This window comes from Telmatherina bonti (genome assembly GCF_933228915.1).
Source record: "Telmatherina bonti genome assembly, chromosome: 4".
Lineage (NCBI taxonomy): Eukaryota > Metazoa > Chordata > Actinopteri > Atheriniformes > Telmatherinidae > Telmatherina > Telmatherina bonti.
The window spans coordinates 19,057,172-19,081,761 of record NC_136622.1 but is presented as its reverse complement, the minus strand read 5'-3'; the positions used below and the strand labels follow the sequence as shown (position 1 = coordinate 19,081,761).

The window sequence follows — 24,590 nt, the reverse complement described above, 5'->3', positions numbered from 1 at the left end:
TATTAACCCCCACCACACACTGCTTCGACTCTGTATTTAAATAAACAAACAATCTGTTGTTCCGCATATCTGCATTTTACGGCTCGCTCAGTCAAATGAGTAAAGGCAATTAGAGCAAGAATTCAACAGAAGGAGAAAAAAAATCACCAACGCATCTGTGGCAGAGCAGAGCAAGGGGTTCTGCAGCTTTGATAGCAGCTAATTAGATTGGTTCTAAAGTTTGTGAAGCATCTCGCTAATTGCTTCCTCAAGCTTTCAGGTCACCAGGCCTCCTCCCTCTTGGACCCCCCCCCCCCCCCCCCCCCCCCCCATCCCACCACCCTCCTATCACCTTCCTCCTCTCACTTTCTTTTCCCCCCTACACTTTCATGAATGTTCTGTAACCAAGGAGATTGATGCGCTCTGTTGAGCTTCACAACTGCTGCGTGGATTCACTCTCTGACAAGGTCCCCTTCAGTTTGTGGTCAGGGGTGTGTGCATGGAAAAATGTCAGACAATGAAAAGACTAGTTGAAGGGAAAAAAAACTGAGGCAACATGGAGATCTTGAAGGAAGGTGAGATTGAAAATGGAATTTGCAGATGCTTGAAAGAGACCCTTAGGTGTGAGGCTTTGCAGGAAACTGTCAGAAGTCTCAGCATTTGACTCGGGATGCACCGATACTAGTGTTGGTATCGGCTCAATACCAAGCGTGTGTACTCTTACTTGGTATTAATAATGATAACCATAGTCACAATAATGTTCACATAAACAGGTTTGTTATCGGCAAATATCTGTATCAGCAGATATTCAAACTTCCGATATCGGTATTGGATCGGAACTCCCCAAAAGTGGATTGGTGCATTCATACATTTGACAATTTAAGTTGAAATGATACAGCAAACTGAGTCAGGTGGTATCGCCATGTTCAATAGAAACAAAAACAACTGAATGTGTTCCCTTCCTAATGGTCAGCGGAATTCATGTCTCCTGCTTCTCTTCCTCTGAGCTGCATGTACTGGATTTTTGTTTTAAAAACAGCCTTTTCTCTGGAGAGACTGTGCTGCACCACAATGAGTAAAGTGGATGCCAGATCACACTTTCTTTGCAACAAATTTGGTAAAACAGGTTCAGCAGTGTCAATATCACTGATTAGTTTGTGATTTCAAGTTTTAAGAAATCACAAAAATAATCTTTTTTTTTTATAACTTACTCATCAAATGACTGGAAGGAGACTCACTGTGTTAAGACATTTTTCCAATTATCTCTTATCCATTAATTTCAAGGTTAGTTTAGTCTTGCAGTCATAGTTTTTAATTTGAAAATATTTCTCAGGTTTCAAAGAGATAGCATGTCTTGATTCAGTCTTCTAATTGATTATTAAAGCCTGTTAAAAAAAAATGACCTTGCAAGAATTATTTACGTTAAACACTATTAGGTGAAAGTTTGAAAAGCGAACTAGTGTTTTAGTTTTACCAAAAGCAACAAGAGAACAAGCAAGAAAAAGTACAACAGTGCAACAATCTCTGAAAATTTAACAAGGAAACTGTCAACTTAAAGTTTCTGCAGCTGTCAGTATCCATGATGAAAAGTAAAGAAGATGAAAAACACTCCTGGGGCAACGTGTGCATGCAAGAAACTGCTTTTTGCAGGAATCCTCTGCTGTGTACTGCACAGAAAATATAAAATCAATGAGTTGATGAGGAAGACTGTGTACATAAGTGTGTGTCAGAAAGAGATTTTCATAACTAGCATCAGGAGACCCACTGGTCTGACCTCATTACATTGTTAAGGGTGCAGGTTTGCAGCGTATAAGGCAGCCAGTGTTTGTTATCTCTGAAAATTCCAAATCCTCAGGACAATAGCAGGAAGAAGTAGAAACTTTTATTCTTTTTTTTTACCTGCTTAATAAAGAATCAAGGCCATATTTCCTTTTTGCTTTTTTGATAATTCGATACTTTGGGATATTGTACCTTGAAAAACTATTCAGCTCTTTTGGTGTTTTTTTCTTTTTTTTTTTTTTTCTCTCTTTTTTTTACCTCAACACAAACTGTAATCTTAATTGAAAAGTTTTGCGATTACATAAAACAAACCAAGAAAATTGGTCCAAATAAGTGACGTAATACACTGCCTGTCAAAAGTTAAAGCAGAATTACCCAAACGTTTGGGGAATCCGGCCCAAACTATTGACTCATAAGTGGTGGAAGCAGATGTACTCATCCCCTTTGATTAGAAGACCTAAATTATAAACCAGGGACTGTTAGTTACCTGGGAAAGTCATGCAGTTATTTCAGGTAAATCAATCAATAAACTAACCTGTTTTGAAAAGACATAGTGGACAACATTACGAGCAACAGGGACCACCATTATGGCATCACATTGGAGACGTATGGGTTAAGTTTGAGTTATAAAAAATTATATATAAAAATCTATGAATTCCCTTCCTAAATCTATAATGAGAAGATGAAAAAAGCCCAACAACAAACCTAAGAAAAAGTACAAAACACCAAAACTTTACAGAAGAATAAAATTGGGGAAATTGGCCCGCAATTTAGAACATTTAGACATTAGAACATTAACATTAACATTAGAGCATTTAGAAAAAAGAGTTACTATTTGTTCCAGACTAATCAAGACATTGTAACCAAATAAAAACGAAGCTATACTTTTTTCAGTGTTACCCCTCATCTAGTTTTCAGTTTTTTTTTTTTCTTAACAATAAGTTAATAGTTTCTGTATTCAAAATGGTAGACAAGTTGTGTCGGTTTAAATCATGCAAACCACACATAAAGTCGTGTTAATTAATTCCTAAAAGTAGCTCAGGAGTAAAACCAGTTGTCTTTCATCTGGAAAGTTGGGAGATCAATTCCAGGCTTTCCCTGACTATGTGCCGAAGTGTCAAAGGGCAAGACACTGAACCTAAAGTTGCCAACCGATGTGCCTATCGCGGTATGTAAGTTGCTTTGGATAAGTGTCGGCTAAATCAATGTTGAATAGAATAATAGTAAAGACACAAAATAGGAAAAATGCTAAAAAGGGTGAATACTTTTAAAAAGAATTGTAGGTATGCTTTTAGAAAGCTGTATACTTTATCTGGATTAAAAACTGAGAAGAACTGGGTTTACATCAAATCTTTCTTTGCGTTATTCCGTCTCATCTTTTTCTTCCGCTAGGTCTCATGAGTATCCCCAGTGACTCCAGCCAGCAGGCTCGGACTGCCTGTTCATACCAACACTCTCCTGGTGCAGGAAGCAGCAGCAGCCACCGTCACCAACACAACCATGGCCAAACGTCACACCACACCCATCACCCTCATCTGTCTTCTCACCAGCACCAGGTGCACGGCCAGCATCAGCAGCACTCTGCTCTCTCCCACCAGAGTCACCCAGTTCAGACCTGCCCTACAACAGGTGATAATACAGTTCTGAGCCCTCTTGTATTTTATTCCACTTGGACAGATCATTTTTTCTGATTCTACTTAAAGGAATTCATAAAATATAGTTTTTTGTTTCATATAAACTCATGCAGGGCAGCATAAAAATGATTAAACTAAATGAGCTGAGTTCAACTAACACACAGACCTTTCTCTGCACAGTGATTACATTTATATTATATCCTTTCCTCTGTCGCGTCCCAGAGCACATCATTTGATATTATGAGGCTGGTAATGCAAGAAGGCTCCTCCAGAGCTTCACAAAGGCTTTTCCCACTCACATTCCCAGTCTTTGGTGTTCTTTCTCTCTGCAACACAACTCTCAGGCCAGTGAAACAGGCTGTTCAGACATTATTTATCTAGCTTGGTATTCCCCTCAACCAAGCTGTGGATGAATGAAAGCAACTGTTCTGTCTTTGATCCACGTCTTGAGAACCTACCGTTTGTTTGTGGTGGTGAAGGTGGTGAAGATTTTCCTTCCTTTTTTTTCCCTCCCAATTTTTATTCCTTTTTTTCGTTTTAAATGCTAATCAACGCTGGATTTCTTCTGGGTGAACTCATACCACCTAGTGGTTGTTTGCAGAACAGCCAAGTAGTTCAAGGTTTTAAAAATCAGTTTTTGTCAATAATAATAAAGTAAAAAAAAAAAAAAGGTCAATTCAGTTCAGTTATTTTTATTTAATAAGCACCATTTTACAGCAGATAAGGCATTTTAAAGTTGCTGTCTCGTTCAGTCTAATTATAATCTAATTTAATCTGATTCACTATGATCCACTTAAACTGTTTTCAGGCCTTGTGTCCATTAAAAGGTTTAATGTTTTTTTTAATCAGTTGTCTAACCACTTTTATAAGCTTGTGTTCTTTTTTGGCAGTCTGGTCATTCTCTGTTGAGCTAATAACTTATACACACACACACTTTCAGGAACATTAACACTCAAAACCACCTTCTCATAGTTTTTTATTTGTTTGGAGGATATTTACTATTGGAATTCTTTGATTTGGGCACTTTCAGCACATTGGAAATTAAATACTTTTCAAGTAACTGCGTACAAATAATCACATTTAAATCTCAATGTGTGCACTGCTTACATCACACTTAAATCAAATCAAAACATTTTTTTAATATTTGGAGATCTTTTTAAGTAATAAAGTTGTGGAAGATTTTTATATGTAAAAGCACTTTGCAAGTGTCCTGATTTGCCTTCTGTCTACATTTTAAGTTTGGGGAAAGAATGTCTCTTTTTCCGTATTGCATCATGGATTTCTAGTGTTCAGAAACGTTAAAATATTTTCTTGTCTTCACAATGTTCGTGTTGCATCTCAGGCATGTCTTCAGACTGGTACCCCAACCTTGACTGGCTTAAGGAGAGCTGCCGCATTGCTACCAGCTACAACTGGGCTGATGTAGACCTCTCCCCGTTTCAAGGTACAAGCACAGACACACATGCTAAGAAGCCTGGTTGCATCACTGTAAACATCTGAGATGAACAGTGATAAAGCTGTCTGCAGCAGTCTGTCTCATCACAGAGCAAACTGATGAAATGCTTATGATGCCGATCAGTTACTTTGATTAAACCATTATGATTCCTCTCTGTGCTTTCATGTACACTCACCCTTGGGGCACAATATCATAATATCCAGTGCTGTAATAGTGCTGGCCTAATAAAAGTCATTATCCTGCATCGTAGAGGTTGCCACTCTGCTTCTCTGTCTCACACACGCACAGGCTGTCTCACACCCTTCCAATTGAATGATGCAAATAATCCAATTAGGTCCTGGCTCAGTAACAGCCTGTTATCATGGTCAGTGCACAAAGCCGGCAACTTCCACACATGATTGATGATGGCTGGTTCTGTAACACACAGGCTGCTTCTGGCTCTCTGGAACTCTTCTTTCTGTGGGGCTTGACCTCTCCAACAACAGCGTAACGCTATCCTCCACCCTGTCTGGCTCGCTCCCAAGAGCACACACAGATATTCTTGTCTCTGTTGCCACCAAATGCGAGGCGTTCAAATTCGATCTGGAGAAACTATCAGACTGCATTTTCTTGTCTTGTTCAGTGTCTCTACATGTGACCAGGTATATGGATACTCAGTGTTGGGTAGTTTAGGAGGAACAATAGTAGGGGCTCAGCCATAAGAGGATTCTTTCAATGAATATGACTTTACATTATTGGATAACAGTTCATCCTTATAAATGTTATTCATTCATTTCTTGATCCTCAGATTTAAGCTTGTTACATACTCCACGAGAAGCAAGATCTTTTTTCTTGTTCTTGGGACCCCAAGAAGAAAATGACATTTTGTTCTTGTGGACGTGTTTTTAGACAGTTCTGGACACATCAGGCTGGCAGAACTTTTTTTTTATGTCGGGCTCAGAGAAGTATTGTGTGATTGTTTGGACATTTGAGGTGGGTGTGATGAACACGGAAAGGGATGATGCTGACAGTTGCCGCTTCCTCATTTTTGTTGATGCAGGTAAAAAATTTCTTTTGATAAAACAGCTGATCAAGGTGGTGAGAAAGTAGCAACATGTTTACAACATGTGGTATTAAAACACACAGACCCAGCCGTGTGCAGAGCTCGCCCTGCTGAAGTTTGTCATTAAATATAAAATAACAGGGTTCATTGCGTTTATAAGCAGACATCACAGCACCTGCAGTGAACCCTCCCCGCTGCAGACGGAGCATCTCATGGAGTATGAATGGACCAGACGAAAAATAATTTTTTACTTGTTCTTGTGGCCTCAAGAGCAAGAACCAACTTCTTGCTTCTCGTAAAGTATGTAACAAACTTTACTGATGTTTAAAGCCTTGAATTGGCTTTTAAATTGTCCAATATGTTTGAAAAATGTGAAATATAAAGAGCCTGATATATACTTCACTGTAAATCTAAGTGTGAGAGTAACATTGGGTGTCATTAATGAGTATTCAGACTCATTGCTTAAAATTTAATTCAACCCCACCTTCTGCTTTTGTAAGATTCAGTTCATTGGACATAATGAGTGGATCATATGAACCATTAGAGAGAGATTAACAATAAGGTCATTGACATCCAGAGATCCTCTGTGCAAATGGGAAACATACCTGAAGCACTCCACAAGGCTTGTGTCACTGACACAGTGACCTTTTGTTAGTTTGTAAAATAATAACTTCAATTAAACAACAATTTTCAATTTTCATTTGGCAGCACTGCGCTATGGAGGGGGTCTGCTTTAGCATTAGAAAAAAAACTAAACAGAACAAAGTACAAATGGAATATTTGTCCAAACTGACGGGTGGACTGGCGAGCTGTCCAGGGTGTACCCTGCCTTTTAACCAATAGACTGCTGGGATAGGCTCCAGCTCCCCCCCGACCCTTAATCAGACGAAGCGGTTAAGATAATGAATGAATGAATGAATGAATGTCTCGATAATGCCCAAAGTTTCATACTGGCTGGAGTCACCACTTTTTAACAGCATAATGAGCCTCAGCACAAAGTTCAGACAAGCTGTTGTGGTTAAGGTACAGATCAGTGAAATTCCTTTAGTGGCTGAACCACAAGATCTAAAATGGCTAAAATGGCTGTTAACCCACAGTCCTGATCCAGCCTGATAAAGTTGGATTTAATCTGTGGAAAAGCGTAACTAAAAAAATCCTAAAACCAAGTATTTGGGTGTTTTTTGTGACACAGCTGAAGCTTCAACACCTAAATACTGTGTGAAAGGTCTGAATTACAAACAGTGAAATAACTGTTGGCGTTGTGTTGCTATAGGTTTATAACTGGATCTGTGTTTAGCATACAGCTGCAACACAAAATTTGATAATTAAAGGTCTTTCATATAGATTCACTGGTATACTTTATATGTAACTTTATTTTGTTCCTCTATGTCATGTAAGACTTGTTTTATTATATTTATCAAAGTATAGGCGTAGTATGTACAAACATCTGTATAGTGATTGCATGCAGAGACAGAATATAATTGTCATTTAAGAGAACATTTTATTTTTTGTTTGGTCAAAGGAAAATTGTTCAGCTTCACACAGTTATAATCACAAACATTCTTTACTTATAGATTTAAAAAATTTTAAGCTATTGAAGGTAATTTTTTATTCTTGTTTGTTTTGTCATTTATTTCAAAAGGGCCATAGTGCACTTTAATGAACGCAAGTAAAAGACATACAAAATGTAATTGTGTGCATTTAGCATTTTTGCTAATTTGCATATGTTGTCTCTTGAAAGATTACACACAAACTTCAACAGTATAAGACATGTCACACACTTGACCACAAAGTCTGTCTCTGATTTTTGTTTCTGTCAGGTTTAAAGGAGAGCATGCGGCAAGCTCAGCGCAACAACTGGTCTCTGGATGCCGCCCAGATGGCCGACCTGTGCTCATCAATTAACCAATTCTTCACAGCCACGGGGGTCATCCCCCCTCAGGGCACTACCCACCCACAACCTCAGGTCCAACACGCATCAGCTCCATCAGCACCGCTGCACCCTGCTCAGCCTCATGGAGCCATGCATCCAAAGCCTAGCCACCACAGTCAACACATCGGTACGGGTCAGACCACACAAATATATTTTAAACCACCATTATATGAAATACTTCTACAGAACGACCAAACAAAAAGGATAATGTTTCATTTTCCATGGAACTCTGCGCTCAGAAGAAATATAAAAAAATATTAAAAAAAAAAAAAAAGTATATGACAGAATATAAAAAAATAGTAAATTGTATTTGCCTTCTTGTCTTATAGTGAACATTTAGTCATGCACTGGGCCATTTTAGCACTCACTGGCTGTGATGGTGAGTGAAACTTAGGCCTTGAAGCTAAATTACAGATTCCCTGCTCAATGTGCCATTGTCAGCCCATAATATATTTACAAAGGAATTATAGATGTTGTCAGTTTCAAGGCAACTATAATAATGATGCAAGGACAAAAGGGATGTTTCAGCAGTGGGGAAATCCTCCAACTGACAGCAAATTCTTTACAATTTATCGGGCTGTGATGGCAGTGAAAATGTGTGTGCTCATCACAGCTCATGTTCCGCAAAGAAAAAAGTGTTAAAGTTGGGATACTAATCTGACAATTAGCCATTGCCCTTTTGTCTGTTCTCTCACAGGGAACATGTACATGGACTCGAGACAGAGCATCTCCTCTCTGATGGGTCCACCAGGATATCCTCACATGCCCCCAATGAGCAACACGGCCCCCAACATGACAGGTGACTCATTCATCGGTCTTTTCACTAGTCAAAAGAAGATGGTAGAAAATCATGATGGTGAAAAATTTTCATTTTGTTTTTTACATTTTTGGGCAGGCAAACACTTAAATTTACATGCCATAAAATAGTCCTTTTTTTAAAGTCTAAATGAAAAGATCAGCTTCAGAGAGTTTTTTTTTGTTTTTTTGTTTTTTTTTTAAACAATGTCCTCTGAATAGATTAATCAGTTGGGAACCTGTTTGGGACAAACAATAGTGGTGAAATATTGTTTGTGTTGTGTAGGAGTATTGTAGGCAGGAGTCACAGGTTTAACTAATTCTGCATACTGGAGTTTAAAAAATTGCAAAAACACTATGGCGCCATCTGTTGGAAAGATGGAGTATAACTGAAGGCGCAGTCTGAAACAAGAAGAGACTTGCTCACAAATTAAGGCTCAAAAATAAGAAATGAAGGTCTGAAGAATGGTTATGTAGTTAGATCCTGTTTAGATGCTGAGGAGGTTTACAAAAGGCTGTGCAGTCAAAAACACATGCAACTGTGAAATGGGAAAGGATCCCACCTGTCATTTACCTACAATGAAACTGGAGTGCAAGTTTATTTATTTATTCATTTGTTTATTTATTACATTGTTTGCCAAGGCAAATTGTAGTTATAGGAAGTATATAAATAAGCATAAGATATTTTGTGGTACAACCATGTTAAATATTTTAACATATTTATTCTTAAGAGATTGAGAAGAACTATAAAGCTGCTTACGTTTTCTAAACTGTTTCCAAGAGAGAAATACAGAGGGATAAAATATTTCTCTCCGTTGTCATAGCAGTCAAGTAATGCTATGACTTACAAATGTAGTTTATCTCTTTCCATGTTTTTTTTTTTTTCTCTTTTTCTGTATTTCAAGTTATCAAATCATCAACAAGATAAGCTCAAGATATTTGGGTACTTAAGAAATGTACAGTCCTGTTGAATTATATATAAAAAGTATATAATAATAATAACAATTTGACCATCACCTAATAAAAAAGATTTGATAAATCCCTCAGACGAGCAACCCATGACAGAAGCATTAGCAGCAATAGCTTCATTTAGGTTTGTAAACATTATCTAATGCAACAGCTGTAGCATGTGAGATGTCTGAGTTTTTATGATTTTGATATTTCTTTTTTAAACACACACCTGATTCGGACTGGCAAACTGATGAAATGGTGCTCAAACTTGCCGATGATCTTTAAGCTAGTGTATTTGATCAGCAGCACGTGGTGCCTTCTTGAGTCCTATGGACACACAGTCATGTTGTTGTACCTCTGAGATTAGATTAACATATCTTAAAACCAGTAAGGACCATTTTATCAACCCTTTTACATAAAATTGTTTAAATTAAATATTGTATAGTAGCTCTTTATATCTGTTTAAATGGGATATAAAGCCTCACTCCTGTCTTCCTTTCTGAAGGTCATCACAGCCAGCTGAGTCAGCAGCAGCATGCACTGCCTCCTGGACACTTTCAAGTGAGACGCATGCTTGCAACGGACGACATCCAGGACGACTTTGACTGGGACTCTATCGTCTAAACTGAGCCACTGGGAAAATAGAGAAATAAAGTGAAGGACTTAAAACAAGAGGAAGCCACACAGATGATGTGGGACACGATTCAAGTCTGAGGTATGGAAGTGGCCAACCTGCTCCATTCACCTGTGTAAAAAAAAACAAAACAAAAAAAAAAACAGATGACAATCTAACAGGAAAAACAAATGGAAAATTTAGGTTTTTTGAAATCATGCTGGCCTTTTTGTTTTCTAATACAAGTGACTGATGAGTCTGAAGACAATCAGTATTTAAGTTGAGATGACTGTGTGGGATGCAGCCAAAATCTAAACACAAGGATTTGTCCTGCGTGGCAAAAGGGTTTCAAGTCAATAAAGTATCGTCAAACTGTTTATTTTTTTCCTTTTGCAGCTTGTGTCCATTGTCTGCAAAGTTCCACCAACTAAATGAAAACTCCAAAGTTCCTACTTCCTTTACACTCCCCAGTCTTGTTCAGACATTTAAACTTTTCTTCTTGTACCATTTAATTCACTAAGATGCTGGGGTTTTTTTTGCTGCTGTGGATTTTAACTAAACTTTAAAGCAAAACAATTAGAGCATATTTACATGAGGACCACTAACTGATTAAAACAAACTCCCTTCATTTTCTTAGAAACAATAAATGACACAATCTGTTTTTCTTGATCTTTGCTCTCACACTGAACATTTAAGCTCCTCTGTGTGCAGCGCTCCATGGTGCCGTGTTCTCAGGGTGGAAAGTTGACATACATCTTAACATCTGTGCCATTTAAACCTGTATGCAAGGTTTAGCATTCTGATCCTGTTGGTAACCGCAAGCATCCCTGCGATTGTCATTGAAAAGGTGAAAATCTTTATTTGTCAAATATGTAAGCTAAGTCACACAAAAGACTGGAATAAGCTCAAACCAGATGAAAAAAGAGGCAAGCCAGCCTTAGACTTGAGACATTATGCAGTTTCTCAAGCTCAGTAATTTTTGGGGGAAAAGTGCATATAATTTCTAACCAGGCAGAGGGTTGGTCATGATTTAAGATGCCTCCTTTAGGGTGAAGATGAGCAAATTTTGCACAAGCTGGATCGGATCTAGTTCAAGTAAGACATTAAAAAAAAAACAACAAAAAAAACATGAACTTTTTTTTATTGCTTTGTTCAAAAGACAAAAAAAAATCAAGGGAATAAAAGCAAACTTCTTAACTTTGTTTTGTTCACTGTGATGTTAATTTTGTCTGTGTGTAATTGTGTATAGTTGTCTCTGATTTCCATGATCGTACAGCTTTATACAGCTGAAAAAAAAAAACAAAAAACGGAAGAATCAGTCAGTCTCTTTGTCTCAACACTTTAAGGTTTCATCTTTCCCAGAATGAAATTTAGGACCTTAAAGTGCTGTTAGAGTTGAAGGATTTAAATGAATTTTCAGGTGTTCAAATCAAGGTTTCATCGTTGAGCGGAAAAAAAAAAAAAGAAAAATACCCATTATTATCATTCAATGCTGTACAACAGTGACCAGCATATGTATATCTTCTATGTTTGTGTGTTGTCGTCCTTGTAAATAACAGTATCTTACTTCTCTGTTTGCTCCTGCAAAACAGACTCTCATAGAAAAAAACTCATAGAAAAAAAAAAAAAAAACAAAGTTGCAAATGGAGATGTATTTTGTTATTTGTCTTTCTGGAGATGCATCATGTACATATCTTCAGTATATTGTAAATAAGTGATTTAAAAAAAGAAACTGGCATTGGCATTTTCTGTGTCATAAATATTCTGTGTATGGCGGTTCAACGGTTAAAATCTGTTTAAGTGTTTATTAAAATGTCATGGACCATTTTTACAGCACTAACTTCGCCTCAGCTGCATTTATTTCATCAGCCGTTTGCCTGCTTGATTTCCCAGCAGGCTGCTCTTCTTCAGGGGAAGAGTTCGAATCTGATTGGGGTAAATCAAAACTAAAAGAATCTGTTAGGTTTCATTTTATTCAGTTTTTTTTAAGAGAAAGAAAAACTGATCTGCCTTGACTTTAATCCAGTGTGCTCCTTTGCAGCGTGTTGTCCAACAGGTGTCAGCCTAGCACCAACCAAAGGTTTGTCTTCTGTTGCATGTAAACTCAGCAGACCACCATGCTTGCTTGTGTGAAAGTCACACACTGTTCAAACTGTATTTACAAGTCCTTTCATTTAAAAAAAAAAAAAAAAAAGTTACAAACTTTTCCCTCTGTCTGTCAGTACAGTTCACACTGCCACTTTTCTTTGAAACAACAAGACTGATGCGTTAAAGGATCAGTGCAGCTGTGCACCAGATGCTTGTTTCAGTCAGCTTTCTTTTATAAACAGTTAAGTATTCTTAAATGATGCAGACATAAAGCAAAGCTCTTCTCCAGACACTTATTTGCCTCTGAAGTCTGTGATTAGGGATTATTTGAGACAACCCACAGCCCTGTTTACGTCTCTTTCCATTCATTCAGAAAGTATTTAAAGTTAAATCTCTTTAGCTGACCAACTGCAGTTTGAGCCCCGTTTTGTTTTCGGGATACAAAAAGCTTATCTGCTTATCTGGTTTCAAGTGTGTGTTTGTGTGAGTGTCTGCAATCTGTTGATATCGCAGGGTTTGACGGCCTGGTTACCAAGAAGAGCGTGTGTTGAACATGGCTGAAACCACCTTGGTGCCCCTATTAGGATAGGGAATAGGGAGGCGGCTCCCTATTCAGAGGAGCCGCCTCCCAGCCCAACCTGCCCCTCGCTCCCCAAACCGCCCAGCCCACCAGTACCAGCCCCCCTCCTTTACACTCAATCACTCAAACGCACCCTCTTTTCTCTCTCTTGCTGTGTGCCATTCCCTCCCTCTCCTACACTTCCTCAAAGTGGCCAGAGCTCCTCTCTTTTCTCTTGTCCTCTCCACATCCTTCCACCATTCGTTTTCTGTCCTCAGTCCGTCCATCCTCACCTCCACAACTCGCTCGAATCTTAAGACTACTCTTTTTTTCCCCAACTTCCTCCACAGGCGTCATATTCACTCTTGACCTTTTTTTTGGGGGAGTCCATCATCCTCTCCCTCTGGTGTGTTTCTGGAGTGTGTTCAGCAGCGTGTTTGAGGTCCCTGGTGTCGCGCTCTTTGCCCCGAGGGAATCCCTAAAGCTACTGACAAGAGAGAAGATTTGAGAAGAGTTTTCACCACAATGAAAGTTCAGCTGCTGCTCCTGTTGGCCCTGGTTGGCCCATTCTGTGCCTTCACAAGTGCAAGTAAGTGCAGTCTTTATCACTGTCCTGTTTTAGCACACTGTGTCCCGTCTCCCTCCATGTGCCCTCACTACACCACTCTTTGTCTGCTTTAATCCCTGCTGATTGAACAATGACACTCAAGAGGATGGATGCTTTTTTTAAACAATGTTCTCCTTTATAAAGTTTATATGATTTTTTTTAAAGCAAAACATTTAATCATTTCCATTTATTACTGAAAAAGAACATTTTAAAAGTGCTTTTAAAAGTTACTTCAGACTTTGGCTCTACCCTCGTGTTCTGCCTGAGCCGAGCATCACTGATGGAAAAGGCAAACATTTTGCTTAAAGAGTTATTTAAACAAAGAGAAGGCACTTAAACACTACCCCGATTTACCATCTAGATCCCCCTGCCTTGTTTTATTTGTCCATCTTGTTTTCACATTGTTAACAACCTCTGAGCTCCAGATGAGAGGAAAAGGTTGATTTGCAGCCATGAGGGGAAAAAAAATGATGTAATAGCAGGAGCTCAGCTGCCTCGTGTCTGCAGACTCTTGGCACTGCTAAAGAGAAGAAAGGAATATCCTTTGGAAGCCTCCCAGCACTGTGTTCATACGCAGGCAGGGTGGGGAGGGGTGTGTGTGTGTATGGCGGCTGTAAACTGTAACACACACCGTGCACTTTTATCCAAAACCCTACCCTGAGCTTCCTCTCAGTTTACCCCAAACTTCACATCTCCGTCTTCTGCCTCTCTCCCTGTTTAAATGTTTTCATTCCCATTGTTTCCCTCTGCTTCCTTTCCTTGCCTTCACCAGCTCTGTTTGCCCAGGGAAATAGCCGGCACTGAGTTTGTAGAGGTGGAGTGTGTGTGTGTGTGTGTGTGTGTGTGGGGGGGGACTGTAGGGCAGGGCTGTTCGAGCTTGTGTGTGTGTGTGTATTAATAGTGAGTGGCTCTATATTTAAGAGTCATACGGATGAGAGCGGAGCGGAGCAAGAGACACGAGGAGCTTTAAGAGACGCTCTACCCTTTCCTCCACCCTTTCCCGTATGTTGTTAAACCGTGCAGCGCGCCACCCCTTGGCGTTTACCCATCTTTGGTGGGGTGTCAACCTTTGCCACTTCAAAATCTCCCCTCTCACTCGTTCAACGGCTCACCACCTTTCTCCAGTTATCTGCCCCCTTCCCCCTCTTAACAACTGATGACTCCTGGAGATGGAGTTGGTGGAGAGGCACAGAGGGGATGGGCCTGTTTTTTAAAAAAAAACAAACAAAACAAAACTAAAATGTTCACTAATGGATGAGTTTGCATCTTTTATGCATCTGTTTACTCTGAGAAAAGAAGTACAGAATTTTACTTCTGGAAAGATTCTAAATTTTTCTCTCTCGTCTTTCCAACTGAGAAAGGAAACAAAGACAGGCACGCAAGCCGCATCCTAAACCTAACAAGTGGAGACTTTTAGCTCCATCTCATCAGCTCACTTAACCAGGGAACCCCATGAATCCTGTAAAAGCCTCCTCCCGCTCACTGCTGGCCCCCCACCACACCCTGAACTCCCCTCTTAATGAGTTTTGTCTGCCTCGCTGGACCAATAACATCCTCGTCACATCTGGCTGCTGAAGGAAGAGGTCAATGCCCTTTGTCCACGCACGCTCTTAGAAATGACTCAAATGTTGCGCTCATACTCCAAATATGAGACACAGGCCAGTAAAGAGGGAAGATGAGGAACAAGCTCCTCTCACGTCTCATTTTGAGAAGGTGGGGAAATGGTGGGGGAAAAAATAAAAACGCTCAGTCATGCTTCCAAATATTTCCGCTTGCAGAAAGAAACATCTGTTTAAGGAAATGGAGGCTGAGGCTGTTTTCAGCTCTAACTACTTTAGACCTGAGCAGATTCTCTCAAACATGAGTCCAACTCCGCGATCTGTCACAAGTAAGGTTCCAGGCTTCCTCATAAGATTATCTTGGGCCTCTTCTGTGAAAACGAGCACAAATGTCTCATATCAGTCGCACCTACATGCACAGTGAGGTGAGACTCGGTGCGGGCGAACCCCCTCCCGCCCCCCTCTCAAAGAAAAAAAAAAAAAAACCTCTGCTGACTAAAGAAGCTCTTATGCAACTGAGTGGATTGAAGGCTGGATAAGAAATACATTAAGAGTCTTGTTTGATAAAATTCTGGAGGTCATTGCTATTGTTTTAACCTGTCACGTTTTAATGAGTCCCGCTGCAACATCTCCTACTTATTTAGCCTCTTCTTCTTTGGCTGCATGTTTAATGGTCCCATTACTTCCTCGGGATGTGACCAGATCTGTAAAACCCATGCGATCTGGTGCCAGTTCCTGCCCCTTGGTGATGGAGTCCAGATGGAACTTGGTAAATGTTCTCTTTATCTAGACCAGGAGGAGACACACGTCAGTTTCTGTCTGAGCATGGGAGCTCATTGTGCGGTTTGTGATAACACCGGCTGAGAATCTCTCACTCTGGTACGTCTCATTTAAAATCCCTCATGGCACAGCTGAGTATCTTTAGAGATGACTCTTGCTGGTTTTGTGGGGGAGGGTATGTGACATGGCAGCTCGTGTTAGTGCTGTGAGACGGGCAGGGTGCCTGTATCACTCTCATTTCCCTCCTTCAGCGCCATGAAAACATTCCTAAGCTCCAAAGGTGGACATACTCACACTTCTCTCGCGTCACCTTTCCCTCCCACATGGGACTGTGAATTAGCAACCCACATGCACACACACACACACACGCGCGCACACACATATATACAAAAAACAAAACAAAAAAAGAACAGGGGCCCTCGGGGGCAGCTGATTGTGATCGTATGGCAGGATAGAAGCTGTTACTCCTTCCTTTGCTGTCTCACTGTGCGCATTGTTGTGCACCTCCCTCACTCCCTGAATCTGTAGAAGTTTAATTTATGTGAGGCAGGAGTGAAGCTCCACAGGGGGAGCCACCATGTCTCTCATTACTTTTTGCTGTATTTCTTAGGCCCCTCTCACTTTTCACTCGGTGCCTTTTACCTCACTCTTCCCTTCCTGTTTATCTGCATCACTTAATGCTTAATGCTTCTTTAGGGAAAATGCAAAAACCTCAATTGAGGTAACAAATAATTATGCTCCATTAGCATCAAAATTACTTTCACAACCAGTTTAAGTTGTTTTGGTTTTTTTTCCATCTCAGTAGATTTACTTTCATGATAACATTAACTGTGATGTACTAAATCAATACGTTTACATATATACTTTTTACATTTATATTCAAATGAAGACCATCCATCCATCCATCCAATATGAACTCTGCTATATGGGAACACTTCAGGTATATTAATTTAAAATGATAAAACTTTGATACCAGGGATAAAAATTACACTAGTGCAAGACTCCAAATTTAAAATAAAAAGGACAAAAGCACATTTATGCAAAGAGTTAATAAGTATAATATGAAAGAAAAGAATCTGAAACTGCCTGTAGCTTCACATTAATTCTTCTTGTTGACTGAAGAGTTTCTGTTCCGTGCCTTGGGTTTTAACTCGTCCTGCACTTGCATGAAGGTCAAGAAGTGCAGTCGTGCACACTTACATTTATAAATAGTTCTTTATAATGGTTAACACAGATGTGTTTGTAGATATCTTTACCCAGTTCCAGCAGTTCAGTTGTTGGCCTCGCACCTTACTTTATGCATCTTTAAGATTAACACATAGCTATACAAATACATCATTGTCCTTCACACATCTACAGTTCAGTCGCTCATCTCTCTTTAAGTAAATGTTAACAAGGAAGTTATGTTACAGAGGGTCAAAAGTTTCAGCAGCTACAAAGCCATCATCGGGGAGTGGCATGGTCATGAAGAGAAAGACAAGGGAAAGTCAATTAAAAGGAAAAGAAAGATGAAAGATGAAGTGTTACTCAGCTGTGGTAACCCAGGAGGGTTAGCTCTGTGGGAAGGAAATACTACTCTGAGCTAATTGTGGGAACTGTACACATAATGAAACAATTGTTAGTGGAGGTTGAGGGGGTGATTATACATAGTATGCAGCCATACTCTGTGAAGCACAGGCCGTTTTATCATCGCTAACAGACGTTCCAAACAAACAGTCTGAAAACCTCCTTCAGTGGTCGGCCACAGTGGGAGCAAATGTTTTGTTATATTTACCCTGCCTGTTGCTAATGAACACAGCCCATTCAGTTATTTTTGCCTTGTAAAGTATCCAGTATTATTTCAAATATTGAGGGGAACTGGAGAAAAAGGAGGGGGAGAGAACATGATGTCAGGCGCTAAGTTTAGAAGACTCACTTCATGCTCTTAGCAGAAAAAAGCTTGGGGGGGGGGGATGAGCAGATTTGAGTAGAGAAACAAGAGAAAAAGTGGTTTCAGGCCAACGTTTCGTCCGTGGAAAGTTGATTGCAAACTGTAATTTTGGTGCGCGCTGAAGTCTACCCTCTTAAATTTGCAGCAGTGCTGTCCAGGCTAAATTTTGAGTTGTGGCTGGAATTATGTTAAACACGGGAAAATGAGCTATTAGACAGAAATTATTAGGTTGATTATAGGCTGGTTAATGGTGCAGACATTGGTGAAAGACACGAATAAATGCATGTCTTCATGCAGTTGGGATGAAACGGGAGCTTCTGTTTTACTGCCAGCACACATACTTTTCTGTCTTCTGAAAAAAAGCCTGTTTTTAACTGTACGACAGTCATTTTTTACACAGTCTTTAATGTTTTGTTTTTTTAATGAATAATATGCTATTTATTAAGGTGTTGTCCCTGCAGCCCCACCCTCTGATAACTGGGTACATTAAGGAGCTTAGAGTTAACAAACCCTCCGCTACTCTCCGAGCACACGAACCCCCTCCACAGGAAATGAGACAGCGGATGTCACATTCCACTGCACAAAGACATAAATATAAAGGCAGGATGGAGGGATGGAGGGAGGATATACATTTTATGAGGTCACTGGGTGTGGCGTATATACTGCCATGGTAATTATGCACTGATGATGGGAGGATTGTTATGACAGAGTGTGAGACCTTTCTCTGGACAAACTGGAGACTTTTTCTGTCAGTTGTCTTTGATTTACCTAATGTACTTCATGTCACCATTCAAACAAGAGCCAGACAACAGAACGGCATGCTCCAGCAGGTTTTTACTATCATTTAGAAGTATACATCACTCCCCCTTTGCATAGCTGTGAAACCTCCATAACCAGATAAAAGAATACAATTCACAATTATCTTGTTAAAATGACAAATGTGCTCATATGTTGCAAAGACGTTGACAGTTCAGCAAGAAAACAAAAAAACTCAGATGAAAATAATTTATGGCAGCTATTTGGGATGAAAGGAGGTACGACAGAGAGAAAAATCTAGCATTTAAAAGTGTTTCTGATCATTGGAATTGCTCTTCTCAGGTCCCACATCCCTTCCAACAGAAGATGATGCAGCAGAGCCAACCGTAGAAATCGCCACTGATGCGGATGTTGCAAAACTAATCACTGACGAGGTCATTACTGGTCCTCCTCCAACCGCACCCGAAGTTGCCCCTGAAGAAGTAGTGACAGATGCGCCCTCCGTCTTTACTGCGGGGCCTGTAGTTGAGACCGAGGTCCCTGCTGCTCCTGCAGAACCGGAGACCGTTGTTACTGAAGCTCCTGCTGTTGAGACCGAAGCTACTGATGTTGAGACCGAAGCTCCTGCTGTGGAGACTGAAGCCCCCGCCGGCGTGACCGAAGCTCCTGCTGAGGTGACTGCAGCTCCTGCTGTGGAGACTGTAGCACCAGTGGAAGAGGCTACACCTCCTGCTGTGGGGACTCCAGCACCCGCCGATCCAGTGGAGACTGAGGAGACAAGCGACACAGAGAGTCAAGAAGAAGTGATTGTTGAAGATGACTTAGGTGAGAAATGTGAGCGATGGAAGCTGGAACAACATTAGTTTGAAGTCGGAAGTTATATATTTTATTTCTATATTTTTCTGTGAACTACATAAATACTTGAAATATTTGAGAACACACATATCAGCCCGACATCTCTTTGGGTGGGACGATTGAACTATACAAAGTGTGATGATTAAAGAGGTTGCATGTATTCGGAAATTGTAATATCAAGATCAAACTGATATTCCATAAAGATCTGTAATTCTAACAAATGAACAAACATTTGTCTCACAGAGGGCCTGAGCTCTGGCCAGATAGTCGGCATTGTGATTGGTGCCCTGTTGGCAGTGATCATCGTCATCGCCGTGGTGATTGCAGTGGTGAGAAGGATGGGAAAATACTCGTGAGTATCTCAGCACTCCAAATGGGCATAAATGTATACATACTGTATTTGCTACATACACAAAGAGCTTATAGCTATACTGAGGATACATCAGTGTTGTGCACATGGATGACACTGAAAATGATGTAATTCCGATTGCTCTGTGTGATAAGTTTACTTTCAGTGCCCAACACAAACTGCACAGCATTACAACTATAACTGGTCAGAAGTTATGTTGGATATATCCAAACACAGACATCTCAATATAATAGTAAACCAGTTCTCCTCCAGCAGACAGACCACAACCTCCCCTATGAGATTAATAATCATAATAATTGTTTCTTTTTCATCACAGGTCCGCCAAGAGTAAAAAACCTGCCAAAAAAGAGAGCGTTATGGTTTCTGTAAATTTCTCTGTTTGATTCTTTCTGCTAATTGTTTTAACCCCTCGCCCACCTTTTTTTTTTTTTTTTTTTTTTTTTAGACATGCAACAGATGTCTTTTCCCCTCCTGATCCCCCCCAAAAAACACCTCTGACACAGCAATGTGGTGTTGCTCCTCTAACTGACACATAGCTTCATGCTTCTGGAAAGAAAATCAGGCATTCATGGTGACAAATGGCCCAAAATTACCTTGCTTATTTACTCAGTATCAGTCTCACCAGTCTTCAGATAGACTGGTTTTAATTTAACAGCTTGATTTGCTCCAGAACAGAAACTGTTTGTTGGAAGTGGGGTTGCAAACCACAATCAGCAATTTCTGTCTGTTTTTTTATGTTTTTTTTTTTTATCCCAGAAACTAATAGACTGTTTTTACCTGTACATTAAAAAAAAAAAAACACCACCATATATCATCTTATAATCTTGCTGTTAAGCAACACTAAAAAGTCAAATATAGTCTTAAAGCTTGTGTAAACCTAAAACTGTCTCCTTAGAAATTATTCAAGACCATTAATCAACAAATCCAACATTAAAATCCTGTTTTTTCACCCCCTCATTTTCTGTTTACCTTTACATGCCCTGAAAGGGAGAAATTATTTAAAATAACAAGTAAAAGTATTCCAATTAATCAAAATTTTAAATGGACACAGACCTTAGATATTGTACTTTTTGATAAACTGACTCATTCTGTTTTTCTTCCACAGCCCTTGAGGAAAAAGTCGACCAAGCAGCAGGAGCGAGCAAAGTTCTGGAAATTCTGAACTACTGAATTGTGACGTCAATTTTGATCCTTAAAGCAAGCACGATACCAGAACTAAACTCATCTAACCAGGACTCTGAACTGAAGCCAAACAAAGAGGTGGAGGGCGATTTGTGTGTGTTAATGTATATACTGCATGTACTGTATATGTATGTGAGACAAGAGGGGTACACGAGCCAACATCCTTACACCCCCTGCAACCTTCCTGATCCAGAGGAACTGCTGATCTTCCCTTATTCCCTTGACAAGAGCAAACCATGGTGAAAGGAGGATGTTGAAAGGAATTTTAGGGCTTTTAAAATGCATTTTGTTGACTTAGGAGTAAAGAAGCAGATTATTTGACACCTGGGGGACGGGGGTTGTTTACCTCCTTTAAGTGATGAAATACTGATTTTAATGTTAAAGTTGGAGAAATGCATGAATACTGACGAAGCAAAAAAAAAAAAAAAAAGGGCTAAAATACACACATGAAGCAGGAAATACTTTTACAAATTCCACAGGATGGATGTATATACAATGCAAAGGCACTACATAGTATACAGCTGATGACTTTTTCATTTGTTGCAGTTGCATAGGCTAGCATTTGACATAATGGAATTCTGTAGGATGCACAGGCGACCGTAGGCTACTGTGGTTTAAACACCCCTTGAGCACCAGATAAAACAGTTTCTCATGCAGCCAGAATACCTGACATGTCGGCCAACTGTATGAAGCATAGTGTGCAAAAGTTGTTCCGGCTACTCTTATGGACTCCGAGGGGCCATAAGAAAAGAAAAGGCTCCCTGATTTGCAATAGTAACGTGACATTCTGCCTACTTTAACACTGCCATATAAACACCTAATACATATCTGTGAAATTTAGCAGAAGGGTTTGTGCCACTGTCCCTGGTATTCTCTTGCTAGCAAGGAGGATTTATAACTTTTGAAGTGCATTATTAATGTGACTTGACTGTTCTTTTTGTAACTACCACCCATTCCAAAGACAACTACATGGATGACTTCTGGCTCTCAAAGTGCCAGTGGTTGTTGGACATAATAGCAGCATTGTCATGACAATGTATTCCGAGTTCTTCTGTAAATTGTTACCAGAACAGCCATCCAGTCTTTAACCCCAGATTACATTTTATAGATGCACATAATTTCTGTGCAGTGTTGTTGTTGTTTATGCATTTGTAAGCGTGCTAAATGGGTGCACAAATAATGAAGTCTCAGCTTACCCCTGCTTGCTTTATAAAGTTATTTAATACGTGCACTGAATGAGTGGTGTAATGAATTGGCTTTAGACACTGCAAATGTTTGCAACGACATGCTTGTTCCCTCCCGACCGCTCTGCCTCTAGGTCTTTCATTTGTGCCATTTGATTCATTCATCAAATCTTTTAATTTAACTGCAGTGTTTTTCTTTTGTTCATACTGTTTCAATAAAAAGAAGATGAAAATAGAAACTTCCCTATATTGTTGATTGACTATTCTTCTTTGCCTCTTCCTGTCAATTAAATTGTATTGCTACCATGGAAACAAGAAAAAAAAGTGATCTCATTCTTGACCAGTGCTGTATTACCTCATATGCTTGTGACCGTTATGGTCTCATGACACTTATTTTCTAAGTGCAGCACACAAACATTATTAACAAGTTGCCAGGGGCTGCGTCCAGCTGCCCACTCTGATTGGCCACTTCGAGTAGTGCCCAAAGGTCTTTTTTTTTTTTTTTAACAGAAGAAAAAAAATCGGTTTCAAGGAGACAAACAACACCAAATATGGAGATGCATATGGCTCAGGACCGTTAGGTCGGTTGAACCCCCTGACAGTTAGGTGTGTTTTTTGTGTCATGTTGTGGAGTTTTTCATACTGTGCTGTTAAGCTGAGGCAAAGCTCCAACGGTAGGCTGCGAGGCGCACAGAGATGCTCTGTCTGCCTCCTTCTCCTCCGTGTGGTTTTAGGCAGCGGCCCAACACCCACCACCCCAGCCTTTGCCCCACCACCGAGCTTCATAACTGCCTTTAGCTCACTCTCTCGCCTCAGACTTCTGGGAACAATGGAATCTTTTGAGAGGGGCAAATGGAGAGGCTATGGCCCGTGGCTTGCTCTCTTTCCTTTAGCAAGGGGGAATTCTGTACATCGCTGCAGGGTGGAGTCACTTCCTGGGTGGGCCTAGCATCCATCATGTGCTTTTACACACACTCGCACGTCATAGAAATATTTTACAGAGAACAAAATCATTAGCAGTGTAGATGAAAACAACTTTTTAATAAAAAAAAAAAATATATATATTACAACCATCTTGCCGCAATGAAACATCTCAGCAAAGTCCGCCGTTAAAACATTCAGTGTGTGACTTACTGAGATTCAAACCACATGGTTTTTCACTGCACAAAGACTTGTGTCATCTCTTAAATGTGCCCACTTGTGTGAAGTTATGAAGTTTGTCACTGCCCAAAGTTTTCATTTCTTTTTCTATACTTTGCTCAAGGTGACTGCAAAGCAGTCTGAAAGGAAGGAAGAGTGTGCTCAATTCCTGCAGACTATTGGATGTGGCAATATCCTTTGTTCTAACTTCAACCAGACCAGGATTTGTGGATTTAGCAGAATATTGCAAATTCAAGGCTGTTTGAAGGCAAATAGAAGTAAATGGACTGCAAAAAGACTGTTTGAAATGTTTCACCAAAAGGAAAGTCATTTGTATTTGGTTAAAAAGCTGTTCATGCCTACTCAGCAAAAATTAATCCCAGCCGAAGAATAGATTGTAGAACAATAGGGGGATAAAAATGTTGAATGAATGAACTTGAAGCATCTGGTTCATTTTCTTTGCTAAAAATATTTGTTAGCTTATTTGGATGTGGACCTGACTGTTCGGTAACATATAGGTCTGAATTGAAATTATGAAAGAAACTGTTTGTTTATTTAGTTATTGTTCATGCAAAGGTTTTAAACTGTAAATAAATGGGTGAAAACACAATTCACACATTAAAAAAAGCCATTCACTTGTCTATTAAAAAAAGAAAAAAAGTTTAAATATATATATATATATATATATATATATAAATAAATATATATGCTTTATTTTGAAGAGAACAAGATGAGAATTATTGTTTTCAGTGAGTGTGTGAGGTGGAGCAGGTTGGAGATGACATCCTCTGTTTGCTCGGTGAGGAAGCTGCAGCATGTCTAGATTAGTTTAAAGACTTGAGTTGATGTGTGAACTGCTCAAAATATTTCATGGTTGTGGAAGTTAAAGACGCTAGACAGCAGTTATTCATGAAGGATGGATTTGGCTTCCTGGGCAGAGACACTGCAGCAGTGGTTTTTAAACAGATGGGTGCTTGATTTGGCTTGGTTGAAGGAAATAATAAGTATGCCCATGAAGACATCATTCTGCAGCTCAGCACTAACTTTGAACACATCCTGGTATATGATCTGAATCAGCAGCCTTCTGAGAATTAATGGTGGAGAATGTGTTCTCTCTGCTGTTGGAGTCAGTGCCTGGTTGGGAGGTCATACTTGCTTTTGTTCTGCTCTGTTACCTCTAACCTCCAACTGGGAGAAAAATGTTTTCAGATTATCTGGATGTAAGGAGTCATTATTTATTTGTCTGTATCTTTACTTGTCTTCTATGCTTGTAGCCCGTTGCTGCTTGGAATTCTTGGCAAGAGTCCTTTATGTCAGTAAAGTGAGTGGACAGCTTTTTCGTGTATACCATTTTACCCTCTCTGAGTCCTCTTTTAAAGGTGTCCCATGCTTTGGAAA

General features: G+C 39.7%; 2 protein-coding genes across 3 annotated transcripts in view; both read left to right on the top strand.

Annotated features, from left to right (window-relative positions):
• Positions 1 to 11,432, top strand: part of LOC306755138 (forkhead box protein J3-like) — a 77,254-nt gene extending 65,822 nt beyond the window's left edge. The window contains exons 9-13 of the mRNA XM_079239411.1: positions 3,151 to 3,387; positions 4,735 to 4,836; positions 7,711 to 7,950; positions 8,521 to 8,622; positions 10,075 to 11,432. Of these exons, the coding sequence (XP_079095537.1) occupies positions 3,151 to 3,387; positions 4,735 to 4,836; positions 7,711 to 7,950; positions 8,521 to 8,622; positions 10,075 to 10,193 (800 nt within the window). The 3' untranslated portion in view covers positions 10,194 to 11,432. The remainder of the gene's footprint in view (positions 1 to 3,150; positions 3,388 to 4,734; positions 4,837 to 7,710; positions 7,951 to 8,520; positions 8,623 to 10,074) is intronic.
• Positions 11,433 to 13,001: 1,569 nt separating this feature from the next.
• pdpn (podoplanin) lies at positions 13,002 to 22,291 on the top strand. 2 transcript variants are annotated; one of them, XM_079239454.1, is made up of 5 exons: positions 13,002 to 13,418; positions 18,804 to 19,286; positions 19,560 to 19,668; positions 20,003 to 20,051; positions 20,792 to 22,291. In XM_079239454.1, the coding sequence occupies exons 1-5, from the start codon at positions 13,355 to 13,357 to the stop codon at positions 20,846 to 20,848; spliced, it is 762 nt and encodes a 253-aa protein (XP_079095580.1). In that variant the 5' UTR covers positions 13,002 to 13,354; the 3' UTR covers positions 20,849 to 22,291. The 2 variants fall into 2 exon arrangements, with proteins under 2 accessions (XP_079095580.1, XP_079095581.1); XM_079239455.1 differs by lacking the exon at positions 20,003 to 20,051.
• The last annotated feature ends 2,299 nt before the right edge of the window (positions 22,292 to 24,590 follow it).